At 40.0% G+C, this 15,881-nt stretch overlaps 5 protein-coding genes across 5 annotated transcripts; 4 read left to right on the top strand and 1 right to left on the bottom strand.

The window, feature by feature from the left end:
* Nucleotides 1-4,315: 4,315 nt before the first annotated feature.
* Nucleotides 4,316-4,531, top strand: CBG25847 (the record flags this gene model as incomplete). The annotated part of the gene is made up of 1 exon (XM_045243662.1): nt 4,316-4,531. One exon carries the CDS (start codon nt 4,316-4,318, stop codon nt 4,529-4,531), a length of 216 nt encoding a protein of 71 aa, XP_045098862.1.
* A 245-nt stretch (nt 4,532-4,776) lies between these two features.
* CBG08965 lies at nt 4,777-6,301 on the top strand (the record flags this gene model as incomplete). Its single annotated transcript, XM_002641072.2, has 3 exons — nt 4,777-5,053; nt 5,098-5,597; nt 5,933-6,301. The coding sequence occupies 3 exons, from the start codon at nt 4,777-4,779 to the stop codon at nt 6,299-6,301; spliced, it is 1,146 nt and encodes a 381-aa protein (XP_002641118.2).
* Nucleotides 6,302-6,922: 621 nt separating this feature from the next.
* CBG25846 lies at nt 6,923-7,437 on the top strand (the record flags this gene model as incomplete). The annotated part of the gene is made up of 2 exons (XM_045243661.1): nt 6,923-6,956; nt 7,247-7,437. The coding sequence occupies 2 exons, from the start codon at nt 6,923-6,925 to the stop codon at nt 7,435-7,437; spliced, it is 225 nt and encodes a 74-aa protein (XP_045098861.1).
* A 997-nt stretch (nt 7,438-8,434) lies between these two features.
* On the bottom strand, nt 8,435-15,493 carry Cbr-bas-1 (the record flags this gene model as incomplete). Its single annotated transcript, XM_002641073.1, has 7 exons — nt 8,435-8,620; nt 8,665-8,769; nt 8,821-8,919; nt 8,969-9,322; nt 9,372-9,581; nt 10,022-10,489; nt 15,371-15,493. The coding sequence occupies 7 exons, from the start codon at nt 15,491-15,493 to the stop codon at nt 8,435-8,437; spliced, it is 1,545 nt and encodes a 514-aa protein (XP_002641119.1).
* CBG08968 lies at nt 11,106-11,852 on the top strand (the record flags this gene model as incomplete). The annotated part of the gene is made up of 1 exon (XM_002641074.1): nt 11,106-11,852. The coding sequence occupies one exon, from the start codon at nt 11,106-11,108 to the stop codon at nt 11,850-11,852; it is 747 nt and encodes a 248-aa protein (XP_002641120.1).
* Nucleotides 15,494-15,881: the final 388 nt, after the last annotated feature.

Genomic DNA, 15,881 nt, shown 5'->3' with positions numbered 1-15,881 from the left:
AAATTCGGAATGGTATGGGTGTCCTTTCCTCTCTCTCTCTCTCTCTTTTCTCTTTTCGCGCATTTTCCACAGCCCACGGTGCGCGCTTCTCTAATCATTTAGTCGATGTGCCCGGGCATTGTGAGCTGTTGTGTGTTCGGGTCGCAAAAGAAGAGAAGAAAGAGTGCTTCTCTTGAAGAGAGTATTCCAACCACGAGGTAGTGTCTGCGTCTCTCCCTCTCTCGCCCAACGGCTTTGCCAGATGATGCCGCTGTCCGTTTGGCTGTATATTCAGTTCTTTCTTTTTTCTTTTTCTCTCTCCCTCTCTCTTCAATGTTCCGTTTACTCTCTATCTCTCTATTTCTTGTTCCCCTATAATCTCTTCTATGCTTTCTTTCACCAACTTTTCTCTTCTTCTCCCATCTCTCTCTCTTTTTCCCACACCCGTTCGATTTTTGCAGATGACTGAATTTCAGAGCGAGGTGAGGGAGCACCACCACCCACGTGAGGTGTGGTTGAATGGTGGAGCGAAAATTTCAGAAGGTTTTTGGACGGAAATTTGTTAGATTTTAACTTCCTGGTTTTGAAAATACGTCAGGTTTCTAATCTTTGAGACTTGGTGTTTGTCAAATTAACGCTGGTCATAATAGATTTTAATTGATAAGAAAATAATTTTTTAATTAATCGAGGTTCAATTTAAATAATATAATCACATAATTTTTTACTTTTCAATTAAAAAATATTGAAATTTCGAAAAAAATTTCTAAAATTTCATACAGAATTTTTTTCAGGAAAAATTGCGAATTTTGAAGTTTAGTGAGAATAGCTAACTTTGAGAGTCTAAAAAAGAATTATATTCATTAAAATGGTACAAAAAAGTCAGAATGTTGGCCAAGAAACGCCTTGGCTGAAGGTCCCACAACAGTAACTACCGTAACCTTAAATATGTTATTTTCCTGTTCTTTTTTCTCGTTGTTCACTGCTTTTTATGTTATTTTCCCCCAAAAAACCAATTTTTTAGGTTACTGTAGTTGTCGCTGTGGCACCTTCGGTTATGTCCACCGGTGATTCTTTTCCACCGCTCCGATTCTTTTGTACCAGAATAATAGTGTGGTTTTTTCATTAATTTTTGAGAGAGATTTTTTAAAAATCCCAATCTTCATCCGATTTTTTTGAATCCCAGATTTGAGTTTTTAAAGCCTAAACCCTTGATTCTTGGGATCACACATCGGTGCCACCAGGTCCAGCTGAATTTAAAAAGAAAATTTAAAAACCAAATCAAGGTCAACGCACGCCTAGCTATCGCCCTCATGGTATTTTTCGAATTGGGTAACTAGTTTTCGCGCGGACAAGCGTAGAGATCTATCTCGAAGAAATCTCCGATACACTTTTAGAGATAGAATCTGGAAAGTATAATATAAAGAATCTGACCGTATAAGGAAAGAAGGATGATTTGAAGAAAGAGAAAAAGAAAGAAATAATACCGGAAATTTTAAATTACATGAAAAGAAAAAATGCAAAAAGGACTAACAGTCAATGGTAGGAGAATGAGAGAGAATAGAGAAAAAGGGAGAAAAGGAAAACAAAAACATCCGATTTGGGAAAAAACAAAAAGAGATTGTTGGAAGGCTAAAGGGCAGAATCCATACTTTCAGGGGCTTTTTTCTAGAACCAGAAGTGTGGATATAATTTCAACAAACTTTCAGAAATACAAAAAAGGGTTCCATACGGTTTAAATGACTTTAAGCTTATAAAATTTTGTGATTGTTTGAAAAATTCTGCTCAGAAAGAAAGATCTTTGAAAGACCCATTTACCGTAAACCTCTAATAGAAGGGCTCCCTAACTTCCGCCTTTGAGCCAATTTATCTCCATTCCTGTGAGAGATAAGAACAAGTGGTTAACTGATAAATTGTTTATCAAAATATCACAAGCATTTCATTAGTTAACACATGTTTGATATCTCTTATAGGAATCGGATAAATTGGCTCCGAGTTGACAAGTCAGCCTTTGTCGGCGAAGCTGCGCGGTCGGCTACCAACATCTTAACTTTGAGCTCAATTATCTCGATTCCTGTGAAAGATATTTAAAAAATTTCAACTGATAAATTGTTTATCATAATATCACCTATATTTTAATAGGTGACAACGAACCGAGATAAATTCTCTCAAAATTTGTGGGGGTCTTCTATTTTGCGGCAAACGTTGATAGAAATTGCTCAATTTACATTCCTGAACCATTTTAGAAGAACTTTACAGATTTTATAGTTGTTTTCCCATATTCTCTTTCTCTTAACCCTTAAAAGCTCATGGATGTTGCTATTCACATGCTCTCCTTGCTGTTTCGTTCTTGCACTTTTACACTATCCTCCTCTTCATCTTTTTCTTTTTCTTATTCATCCCACCAAACAACCTTCTCATTTTGTTAAAAGGGTCCTTCTTACTTCAGTGTAATACATCTCCAACCACCCAGTGTGCAGTAAAAAACTCAAAAACTTGAGCAGCGCTTTGAGCTCAAAGAATGAGTGATGGTTTGCACAAGGGAGGAACAAGAAGAAACGGTGATTGGGGAACAAACAATCAAAACACAACTACCTCGGGAATAAGGTCAAACTCATTGTAGTCGGAATGAACACAAAGTACCTTTTTGAGGTATAAGAGAATCAAAATATGTTTTTTTGAGTAGAAGGGTTTGGTGAGAATCGAAAATTTATGATTGTTTCAATTAGAAGAATTAGGAAATTTGAAATATTGAGATTCCGAGGAAACCAACATATGACTTTTCTGAATTCGAAGATATTTTTGACTCCAAAACGAAACGTGATTCCTGCAAATTTTCTTGTCAACATGTCCACACTACAGTTAACATATTAGCACATGGATCTTGATTTTCGTGCCAAGTCAAGATGAACCAAAAAATTTTTTTTGAGAAAAACATTTTTCAGATCATTTTTCTGACCAAGATAAGTCAAGATTTTCGGTGTCGCGTCATCAAGTCAGTGCACACACCTGGACAAAAATGACTGAAAAAAGATTCTCAAACAAATTAGAACTCATTTGAGGGTTAATCAAGGCTGTCGAATCAGGGCCGCGGCTTTTTTCGTTCGGCTATTTCTGGCATTGGTAGGATTCGGCGGCCTAGCGGCCCTGATAGTTTTTGGCTGACTGAGCTTATTTTCGAATGAACGAACTGATTGGTCCACGGTAACATACCCGCGGCCCTGATTCCGTCAGCCTTGGGGTTAATATGGAAGTTTCAGATATCAGAATTGTCCTAAAATTCCACAAATCTTCAGAATTTCAGACCTTCACGACTTCAGGATGGTAGAATGGCAGAATTTCAGAATTTTAGAATATCAGATTATCATAATTTCCTAATTATCCCAAAATTTTACACTTCTTCGGATATTACATTATTCTGAAGATACAAAGATGTTATCCATTTTTCCATTGTTCACCAATAACCTATTTCCCAAGATAATAAAAACTGCTCACAACGCAAACCTTTTTCATTTGTCTCTTTTTGTCTTCTGTGACTCAATGCCCTTATTCTTATCAGAAAACATTTCTCGAAATGCAGCTGTCATTTGTACCTTCTGGTACTTCCTCACTCGAAAAAAGTTCACTTGTTTCAAAAAGATTCGAGAACAGAGCATTAGCGGCTGCTGTTCAAATAGAAGTAGATACCAAAAAAGGTTTAAATTGGAGACAGATGGACATTTACGGAAAAGGACACGATATATTACGGAAGGGGTTACAAAAAGGACATAATTGGAGAGTCAAATGAAAGAGAGACCTTTTAGGGTAATTAGACAACAGGTGAGGGTGAAGGATTCATGGAAAAGGACATCTGAAGATGCAAAGCATAAAACAAATATAGAGCTTCATTTCTGATATTTTCAGTCTGGAGAAAACAGTGAATCAATTACTTTAATACAATAAAATCGGAGCAGAAACGCTGGTGGCCGAGACTGATTGTCACACAACGGCGAGAAAATGAATCCTGAAAAAATATATTTTTCAGGTTACGGTAGCTGTTGTAGGACCTTAACTTCGCCGTTTCTTTTTCACAGCCTCCGATTTTTTGTACCAGAATAATACATAGAAACTACTATAGTATTTCTCATAATTATCATATTTAGTATCAAACACCGTTATAATGAAACCTGCAAAAAATTAAAACCAGTGTACCAAAACATGTCAGAAACATACTTTCAGCTTGACTTGGCACAAAAATTATGAAAATATGTATTCTGACATGTTTACTCTGGTAAGTAAAAAAATTCTATTTTGGTTTTTATAAACTCATCGAGCAGATGTTTTACATGAATTTGCTTGAATGCATACAGTTGAATCGTACGTCAATCTGATAGAATTTAGTTTCAAGATGATCAAAGTAACGACAGATTTAATTTCAGAATCTCAGTTTGCCCCGGAATCCCAAAAACTGAATTTCTTCGAATCATGGAACTTCGAAATCTTGGGAGCTCACAATCTCAGAATTTCAGATTCTAACAGTCCTTCGGGATGTCAAAATTTCAAAACCTCCAAATAGAGGTTACTGTATCTCATTTTTCAGCACCATTCCTCAGAAATTTAACTATTGTCCTTCGGCTACGTGACCCAGAGAAAATATCCAGAAAAAAACCATAATTTTGAATTCCCGCGTATCCTATTTTGTCCAAACCAGGCTAGATCCTTATCTTTCTGCATAAAAGGCGCTGATTTTGTCAGATCTCGTCATCTTGGAACTGATAATTTCAGCCAAACTCCAACGATCGACGTTATCAACATCTTGTGATGGCGCCGAAACCCAATCCACCGCCGAAAGAGGACACGTGGGCGTTCCAACCGATTGGTTCGCCGTTCCCACCTAGTCCAGTCAAATGTATGGGGGAGCAGAATATGTATGTGGCCTTGTGGTACAAACACGGAAAGCCAATTCATGGTCGCTCGTGGAACAACGGAGGAGTCGTCGAGTGTTCGTTCCCGTACAAGGAGGCTGAACTGACCACCAAGCAACAATTGGAGGGACAGATTCAGGTGCTTCAGTACGTTGGAGACCACAACAGCCAAGGTAGAAATCCTAGAAAGGAATCCAGAAACATATAATATTTACAGGTTTCTGGTACGAATGGATCAAGTACAAGGATCGCATTGAGAAGCTCGACGACAAGCATCAGCTCGTCCGTTGTGGAGACTCTTTCCCAATCTTCTGGAAGAGAAAGGAAGGAAATCTTCTCGGCTACGTTGACAACAAAACCGAGGAGGCTTGGTTCTCATACAATGGAAAAGTTATCAAGCAGATGGGACCACAGCTCAATGAGATGTTCATCATCACTCGTAACTGCATTGGTGGACCACCACACTGCGAATGTGACAACTGTCCGAAGCCACCGCCACCACCACCAATCCCACCACCGGGTCCACCACCACCACGTGTCATGCACGACGAATGGATCGATATTCGCGAGGGAGATCCGTTCCCCACTCGCAAGTTGGTTCAGGCGTTGGACAAGACTTTGGATACGCTTCCTGGCGTCAATCCGGATCAATATGTCGCTCTGTGGTACATGCAAGGAGAACCGGTTATGGGTCGTGTCTGGAACGAGAATGGAAAGGTTTGTAGGGGCCGACTGGGAGAAATATGATACCATAGTGGGTGCCATAGCAGGTACCATAGTTTTGGAACCATAGTTTATAGTGTTTTGTGTTTGGATATTCTTTGTCTACGGTACCCTAGATTACTAATTTTATCTGAAATCTATCTGGGACCCTAACTGTCCAGGTTATTGTAAGATGTGTAGAATATGTCATGGTTCCAGTTGGATTCATAGCGTCCATAATTTCCTTACATGTTACTACCATAAATTTCCCTTGCCCGTAGTTTTGAATCTGTAATTAAGGAACCATAATTTAGGAGATCCGTTATGTACTAAATTACAATTTCTTGCAGGTTGCTGCCAACTTCTCCTGGTTCAACAAAGAATACAGCAAGAACGTTGGTTCGATGCAATTGCTGGTCCGCCTTGGACCCCATGTCGTTGGATACGAATACGGATGGATTCCATTCCCAGAAGCAGCCACATTCGAGGAAGGAAAGACCTGGAAGCCAGTGCACGTGAACAATCACAAGGGAGACATCTCCGTTGGAGTCGTCAATCTTGCTGGTGGAAAACAGATCCTGGCCAAGGTTGATGTTCGTAACGAATCGTACGGATACGGATACGGTGGAAAGGAAGTGTCTGCCCGTGGTCCGGCATGTGCATCGAGTGTCACTGTGCTCTGTCGCAAGGCTCTGCCAGGATACAAGCTCGATGGATAGGTTCCATGCGACGACGAGATCAAACAGAGACCATCACCATTCATCACCCCCAATCGAAGCCATACATGATTACTCTTTTTTGAGTTTTCTGATGTTTTAAGTAAAGAGTTCGAGAAAATTCGTTGTTGTTTTTGCTTTTCAATTTTTCAGTTCGATGATTTTTTTTTCTATATTCTGAATTTCCACATTTGGAATATTCCGGAATTGTGTAAAACTTAGGATTTCAAATTTTCAGTTTTTTGAGTTTTTGAGTTCCTGAAATTTTGAATTTCTGAATTTTTAAATTTTCAAGTTTCCGGATTTTTGTAAAACTTTGAATTTTTGAGTTTCGGAAATTCTCCAATGCTCAAATGTTTGAAGTTTTTTTTGGATTTTCGGAATTTCGGATTTTTGGATTTTTAAGTTCCCAATATCTTAGATTTCCGAGTTTTAGAATTTAGAAATACTGAACTTCTGAATCTCTGAATCTCTGAATTTCTGAATTTCCAATTTCCGGAATTTTCTAATTTTCGAGTTTTTCAATTTCCAAATTTCTGAAACTACCGTATGAATGAACTTTTGATTTTGTCAGTGGCAAGTAAGAATGATTTGCAAAAGACAAAAAATTATCCAATGAAACACATGATCTCACATGATGTATCACTGAACTGTGATGGTAATTTTCCCGTAGCTTTCTTGTTTTTTGAGACCTTCAAAGATTGGGTGAAGATTGGGCATAACTTACTTAGAATTTCAGAACTAGAAAATCCACAGAATCGAAATTCGGAAACTCAAAAATTCAGAAAAAGATTCGAAAATTCGAAAATTTCAAGTTTCAAAGTTTCAAACTTCAAGAAATTCGGCAATAAACTTGAAGTTTTGCAAGTTTTAACCCAACTTTTACAGTTTCGCCCATAAAATTTTCTTCGGGGTTGGGGTATAAGAACCTCGCTCTTCGTCGCCTAGAGCATCAGATCTTCTCTGAACATTTTCTATTCAACTATGAACGTTTACTCTGTCTTCGTCTCGCCATTTTGGCTGTCTCCTCCGTTTCCGGAATCATCAACATCGGAGGTGGAAAGAAGTGTGGAGGATATAGCAATGGAGGATATGGATCCGGAATCATCATCGGAGCTCCAAAGCCAGGAGGAAAATAATTTCATGTTTCCTTGGAAGTGAATAAAGTATTTGAGAACTTCATTGTTTGTTTTTTTTGAAGGAATTTTTGCCTATGGAAGGTTTTTGAGGAATTGAGCTCATGTGTGAAAATATAAGAGTAGCGGCCAATTTCAAAAACAAAGGCTTTCAAAAACACTTTTGGAAAATGTCAAATTCCGGCAGTTTCCAAAAATCTTAGTTTTTCTGAGTCTTCCGAATTTCGACTTCCAAACTTCGAAACTTCTGATTTCCAGCTTTCGCTTGATTCCATGAAAAATATTCCAAAAAAAGTTAAAAGAAAATATTAATTGCTGATTTCGTGCTACTCTGAGAATCAAGCTGTTTTGCTACCTGGAATCACCCCCACAATATTCTCCTCCGGCCATTTCTACATGGTGGCCTAACTTTCTCGTTTTCTAGGCCATCACGATAAAATGGCCTAGAAAACCCACAAATAAATATCAGGTCATTGATAGGCCATAAAAGTTGGTGGCCTAGAAAACTGAGATTGGAAAAGTTAGGCCGCCATGTCAAATGACCTAGAAAACACATCAGATGCATGTCAGGCCATTTTCAACCCGAAAAAGTGGTGGCCTAGAAAATTCAAAATGCGAAAATTAGGCAACAAAGTTAAATGACCTAAAAAGAATCAGGTGCATGTTAGGCCATTTCTGGACCTCCAACTGCGGTGGCCTAAAAACGCATGTTATGAAAGTTAGGTCACTCTATTCCTAAAAATTCTTGTTGTCTACATATCTTCCGGATATCCTCCACTGTACCAGACATCTGTCCACCAATACTCCTGTGTCCCTTTAATTGTTCTCACCGTAATCTCCATAGTTCTATTACATAACTGTTACTTCCTGACACCTGCACCCTAATATCTCTAATTATCCATTTATTTTTTGTCGATCTTAAAAAGAGCAGGTAAAATGTTCTACATATAGGGGGATGAAATGACAGATAGCAGAAAAAAGCAATAGATACAGGAAGCAATTAGAATAATCTGTCGGCGATTTCAAAGATGACGTCACGACCGTAGATGACGTCATCAAGAGTTGTCAGTTGACTGCAAACAACCATACGGAGGAAATAAGTTCCATGGACTGTGGATGGAACCAAATGAATACGACGGTCATCGTTGATGGCATTGCACAGTTTTTCGTTGTCAGCGTTGGTGGACTGAAAATTTGATTTTTCAGAGAATTCTATGGTGATTAACTCACATTCTTCAACCTGAAACAGGTCAATCCGAGGTGTTGGGGAACAAAGTGCTCGAATTTTCCATTCTCCAGAATCAACTTCGCAAATTCGGCAGCCAAAAGTTCGGTCTAAAAGTTTGAATCATTTTCCCACCCTGATATTTTTAATGTTTTACTCACTCTTCTCAAATACTCTCGAATCTTATCAGCGCCCATATTCCTGAGGACGAACCAGATCTTTAAAGATCGGAATCGGCGACCAAGAGCCACTTGCAAGTGCTGAAAAGGTTTTGAAAATATTATTCAAGCCTATTTGTAATTCTCTCACTCTATAATCCGCAGCAGTTGACTGGTACTCGTGAGCCAGATAGATAGCGTCAACATTGAAGTATCTAGAGACATGAGTTCCATTTTTGAAAAACATTGGTGAGCAATCAAAGTTTATCATTCCAGCCTTGTGTAGGTTGAAATTGAAGGAATCGACGTGTTCCATTCCACGAGTCAAATATTTGAATTCGTCGCATAGAGCGAAGGTTCCAGCATAGGCAGCATCCACATGGAGGTATAATCCTTCTTCAACACATACTGGTCCTAGTTCGTCGATTTGATCTACTCCGCAAGAGCAAGTGGTTCCCACGGTGGCCAGGAAAATGAATGGGATGTAGCCGCGAGCACGGTCTTCCTGGATATCATGGTTCAATGAAAGGAGGGATTATTTTTAGTGATCTTACTTTGATAGCATTCTGAAGGGTCTTTTTGGTGACCCCATAGTTTCCTAGAAATCCTCTAGTAGCTTTTAGCTTCCGAAGACGTACTGCAGAGAGCATCGCTCCCTTTTCAACAGAAGAATGAGCTTGGTCAGAGCAGTACATGACGAATCTCTCAAAGACAGCTGGGTCATGGAAGTATGGAGCAATGATTCCAGATGCTTCGTCATCAATCTGCAAAAGTTTGAACCAGTGAATCAAGGTTTTAAGGTTTGTTAGATGTTTTGACAGGGTACTATAAGGAATCACAAAATCAATCACCATTACAACAGGAAAAAATCGCAACTTACAGTAACCGAAGCTGGGGAAACCAATGTCTACAAAGCATAATTATTTTTCAAACTCGTTCTGACAAACAAAAATTAATTGCTATCGAACATCTACTACACTTCCGAACTATCGTAAAACCTCGAATAGAACACTTTTCTATCTTTTAACTTTGAACCAACTTATCTCTGTTTCTGTAAATGATATTGAAAAGTAGTTAACAGCAAAAATATTTTTGACATTATAATGAACATTTTGTCGGTTAACAACTTCTTGACATCATTTACTGGAAATGAGATATGACGGGTGGGTGGTATTCTATATAGTTTTCCCAGTATCTCACTAACCTTATTGACTTTGACTCGATCAAAAATTCCCCTCAGAGTTTTTCCAACTCCAGTTTCCGAAACCCATTTCATAAAAGTTGGTTCCGCTTTAATTCTCTCCACATGAGACGCTCTTGCAGCCATGATGGCGATCATGGTACTATCCGAAGCAGTGCTCTGAATAATTCCACATCCTGGTCCATCATGAGAGTTTTTGAAATGCTCTGGTAATCCCATCAAATCGACAACCCAATCTAGCGACGACATCTCCAATTCGGTCATCGAAGGACACGATTTCCAGGTGAAGCCGATTCCTGCGATTCCGCCGGAAAGGATGTCTGCCATGATTGATTGATAACTGAGACCAGTTGGAAAATAGGCAAAGAAATGAGGATGATGCCAGTGAGTGGCTCCGTTGAGGACCACATTCTCGAGGTCGTCAAAGATTTTGGACCAATCTTCCGGGGAAGATGGGGCTTGGGCAGGGACCTGAGAAAATATAATTTAGAAGCTATGTATCATTCTGGTACAAAAAAAAAGAAGCTGTGGAAGACTAACGCCGGTGGGCATGGCCGGAAATCTCACAACGACAACTACCGTAACCTAAAAATGTGTTTATTTTCTGTGGTCATTTTCTAGATTCTCACTTATTTTCGTCGAGTTTTCAGTTATTTTCTTTGAAAAACTCAATTTAATGAAAACTGCAAGAAAATCGAGAAAACAAATGATTTTTTCTTTGACTTTTCGCGAAATTTTTAGACCTTTTTAGGATTTTCAGCTATTTTCGAAGATTCTCTTTCCATTTTTCCGATTTGTTTGTCTGAAATGCGATGAAACGGTGTTTGATTACTGTAGATTGCTGTTGATTACTGTAGATTGCTGTAGATTACTGTAGAAACCCGTGTATTTTGTTGTTTTTCCCGTCAAAATACAGACGAAAATACCGTTTTTATCTGCATTTTGACGTGGTTGTGTTTGCAGAAAAAACTGAAAACGGAAATTAGGTTTCAATTTTACTGTAGTAATCCCCCTCATTCGATCTCCCCCTCTCCTTCCCGGCACCCGTCCCGTATCTATTATTCGCTAACTTTTTGCCATCATCGCCATGTCTGCCATGGCGCCTCCGGCCAAGAGGAAATTTCATTCGAGCCTGGACTCCGAGCCTCCACTGTTTGTGGCATATGACGATTATCTGGCAATGCACAAGCACGTAATTGTTCTAACCGACATTATCCAACAAATCCGAGATGGACAACTTGGACCTCCTGTCTCAGCTCTTTCTGAAGTATTTGTCGATGCCGTCTCTACTCCCGCTCCCTCTTCCTCTACCAAATCGTTCGCCAATGCTGTCCTGTCCTCCATGACTACCTCTGCTGAGCGTACTTCAGCTCCAGTCGACCCTTCTGAAATCGCTAAGCAGGCTTATCAACTCTTGGAAAAGTCTACTAGAGCGGTGATCGAACGTGCCCCTGATGATAAATCCCCAAATCAAGATCAAAAAGACTCTGAACTCATTGCCGCCATCGCTAATAAGCACTCGCTTCCAATCCCATCACAGGTGTATCGTCACGTTTGCTCTTCTCGTTTCCGTCCTCTCAAATTGCAGTTCTCCTCCAAATCCGAACGTGACACCTTCCTCAAAGGATTCAATAAGATCAAGAACGACGAGCCACTCCTGAACACCATCGAGCCCAAACTCAGAGCCCGCCGTGACCTGGCCCGTTCCGAACTCGAAACCCTTCGTGCATCCAGAAAGTTCGTATACGATGAGAACCTGAAGGCGAAGACCACCAAGTACATTATGCAAGATATCCACTACAAGCTCAATGATAAGCCACGTACTTTTGTGTAAGTGCCTGCACTGTTTCTTTCCCTTTTTCCAACCCCCACGTTTGTCACAGCTTCCTCTTCCCGTCCCACCAAACAGTCCAGAGTTTCTATTCCTTTCCATCTGCACCTCTATACTTCCTTTCCATCTGCACCTCTATACTTCCTTTCCATCTGCACCTCTCTCGTCTCCACTCCGTCCCTCTCCCCCTTTGACTGTCTCGAACTATGATGACATGTGCATTAAGGTTTTACTTGCTAACGTTAGAGGCGTAGCCACTATCTCCAAAATCATCTCCTTATTGATATTTTTGCCTCCTCTTCTCAACATCTCCTCGCCTTGTCCGAAACTTTCCTCGACGACCCCATCTCCTCTTCTCTATTCCATCAACGTGGACTGGAGATTCTCCGTGTCGACAGAGACCCTCTTGTTCATCACAAAAAAAGAGGAGGTGGGGTTGCTTTCCTATTTAAACCGACCATTTCACTCTCGACTCTTCCTCTTAACATGGACCGTCATTATCCTCTTCATCTTTCAGAAATACTAGCTTGCTCTGTGTCTCCGTCCTCATCGTATCCCTCTAATGTTCCTTCCTTCTCTTCTTTCACTATTGTCCTAGTTTATAGGCCACCTGACTCCTCTACTTCTCAAACTTCCTCCCTCATTGCTCATCTAGATAAGTTCCTCCCTCTTGATTCCTCCATTCTTGATTTTAATTTCCCCAGTTTATCTTGGAATCCCCTTAACCATAATCATCAGTTTGTATCTTTTCTCACTTCTAGAGGTCTTCACCAACATGTCTGTTTCCCAACTCGGGTCTCCGATACCTCAGCTAACATTCTGGACCTTGTAATCTCCTCTGATGATCTTCCTCTCTCTAACGTCGCCGTCGAGCCTCCACTGCTTAACTCTGACCACTTTGCCGTCAAGTTCCACATTCTTCCTACCACTCTCACTCCTCTATCATCCATATCTCGCCCTCATTTATGGTTCAAGAAATGCAATTTGCGCTCCCTCAGCATATTCTTTCCACACTTATTCGTAATCATACTCCTCTGCTTCCTCCACCCAAATCCAAACCCTTTTCTCTACCATTTCGAAAGCTTAAACGGGCAAGGCACCTCTACTCCAAGCTTCTTAAAACTCCAACTACGGCTCCCAGGAAAATTCTCCATATTCGAACTCGTATCAAATCTCTCACTCGAACAATCAATAGGAAAATGGTAAGTGACGAATTCCGAATCCTCTCAGCCCCACACTGTCGTGCTGCCCGCGCCCTCATCAAAAGTAGAATTAGATCTTCACCTAAAGTCCCACCTCTTTCTGCTAATGGCTGTCTTATAACCTCTGAACACGAAAAATCCACCCTTTTCACCAAAACATTCTCTTCTAATTATAATCATCTCACTTCATCCGCATCCATCACTCCCGCAATAAGTCATCAGCATCTTCCTTTTTCTGGCTCTGACCTTGAAATCTTCGATCCCTGGATAATTGAGAAGCTTCTTCGCAAACTCCCGCCTCATTGTGGCTATTCTCCCCATTCGGCCAATTACTTTATCATTAAAAAATGCGCCACCACTCTAGCATTACCTTTATCGATTATCTTCTCTGACTCACTCTCCACGTCACATGTAACCGACTCTTGGAAACACGCAGTAGTCGTTCCCATACCAAAAAAGGGTTCTCCTTCATCGCCCGAAAACTATCGCCCCATTTCGCTCACTGACCCATTCGCTCGAATTTTCGAACGATTGGTATGTGATCCCGTCAAATGGGAATTCGTCCATCAATTCAGTAGTCTTCAACATGGTTTTCTCTCCAACAGATCCTGCACCACCTCTCTAGTTCAATCTTTTTCGAATTATAAAGCTACTCTTTTGAAATACAATACACTAGACGTCGTCTTTTTCGATTTCCGCAAAGCCTTCGACCAGGTACATCATCAACTTCTCATCCAGAAACTTGCTAGCTTTGGAGTCCCTAAATCTTACGTAGCTTGGTTCTCCTCGTTTCTCTCTGGTCGAACGTTCTCTGTCAAAATCTATGATTTTATTGGACCCCCTTCCTCTGTCATTCTCTCTGGTGTTCCTCAAGGATCAGTCTCCGGTCCCTTACTATTTCTCATATTCATCAATGATCTGCTCTTAGAACTTGAACAAATCCCCTCTCTTCACCTTGCCGCCTTTGCTGATGATATCAAATTGTATTCTCATGACCCAATCGCCCTTCAAACTGGTATCAACATGGTTGTAAATTGGGCTACCGCCAACCATCTCCCTCTTGCCCACTCTAAAACTGCCCTTCTTCGCCTAGGTTCCCATAATTCTTCCCATCCTCTCAATATTGCGGGTGTCACACTTACTCCCTCCTCCTCCGTCCGGAACTTGGGACTCATTACTAATTCCTCTCTCAAATTCTCTGCTCACATCAACAAAATCACATCTCTTCTCCGTTCCTCTCCGTTCCGTTCCAGCTCTTCTCCGTTCCAAACAACTCTTAAAGTAATTTAGATCTAAGTCTCCAGAATTCTACATTCATCTTTTCAAATGTTATGTTCTCCCGATTTTTGAATATTGTTCTGTAGTTTATTCCCCTCCGCCTTCTTCTCGCCTTGCTCTAAAACTAGAATCTCCCTTAAGATTTTTCTCTAAGTGTATTTTCCAGCGTTGTAATATCCAGTACAGTTCCTATTCTGATCGTCTCTCTATCCTCAATATGTTCTCCATTCGACATCGTAGGCTAAAAGCTCAACTAATTCTTCTCTATAAATTTTTAAATGGCTCTGCCTACTTTCCTAACCTAAATGCACATGTCAAATACTCCTCCTCCCCTCGTCGCCCTATGAACTTAATTATTGTTCAGCCCTACTCCTCTGACTATTTTTCTATAATTGTTCCCCTGTGGAACGCCATCACTTCCCAAGTTACCCGATTTCTCCTACCTTCCGAGTTTGAATCCTTAATTTCTTCCAGTATTACCCGTTATTGATATATTTGCTCCCTATTTTTCTTTTTCTACCGGTTACATCTTTCCTGTGTCAAATATCTAAATTATCCCGTTTCCCCTCCCCTACTCAGATCGGCCTCGTGAGGGGCATTTTTTCTGAGTCTTTCATGTCCTGCCCTCTAATGTTTTATTACACCTGATCAATAAACAAATTAATTAAAATTAATCTACAGTAATTTACAACAATCAAATACCATTCCATCGAATTTCAGACAAAAGAAACAGGAAAAATCGAAAAAGAACCTTTAAAAATAGCTGAAAAACTTTAAAAGGTCTAAAAATTTTGCGAAAAATCGAAGAAAAATAGGGTTTTCAGCTCAGATTTTTGTGTACCTGTATAGGAAATGAATGAAACTAAATTAGAGAGCAAACTACCGTATTTTTGAGCCTATTTTAAATATGATTGAATCGTCGAAAAATGGGAAAAATTGGCTCAAAAAATACGGTAGTTCGCTCTTGCGCCTTTAATTGCGCCTCCAACGGGACCATGGCTAGGAAAGAATATAAATTTTTAGCAATCAAACCTTACTCACCAACTCATTAATATATCCTGGTTTGATTGCTGGAAGTGGCTTCCGATCACGAATTCCATCCCAATAATCCGCAACAAAATCTATCATCTTTTTTCCTTCCTCTCTCAACTTTTCTGAGTCCATTTTTGCCGATTTCTCGATTCAGAAGGCAAAGAAGTTGTAAAGCTGAAAGTTGAGGTAGATAGATAGAAAGAATTATCCCACGGCTCCCTAAAGAAAATTGGAGAAAATAAGGAGAAGAGAATAATGTCGGGAAAAGAGAAGAAGAAGAAGAGAAATACTATGGGAACCGCACATTTCCGATACCTATTCATCTGAAGAGACAGAAGAAGGAGACGTCTCTCATCCGGAAATGGGCGTCGCAAAGAGAAAAGAAATAGAGAATGGGGCGCTCCAAAAGGATACGTTTGATGGATTCGAGAATGGACAGGAGAATTGAAAGAATATTTTTTAGAATAATCTTTTCTTCGTGCTCAAATAGACAACAAGAGAATAATTCTGAAAAAATCGT

The sequence above is a fragment of the Caenorhabditis briggsae genome (assembly GCF_000004555.2).
Source record: "Caenorhabditis briggsae complete genome, chrIII, whole genome shotgun sequence".
NCBI lineage: Eukaryota > Metazoa > Nematoda > Chromadorea > Rhabditida > Rhabditidae > Caenorhabditis > Caenorhabditis briggsae.
Note: the sequence above shows the minus strand (reverse complement) of the source record. Positions and strands in the feature narration are given on the sequence as shown.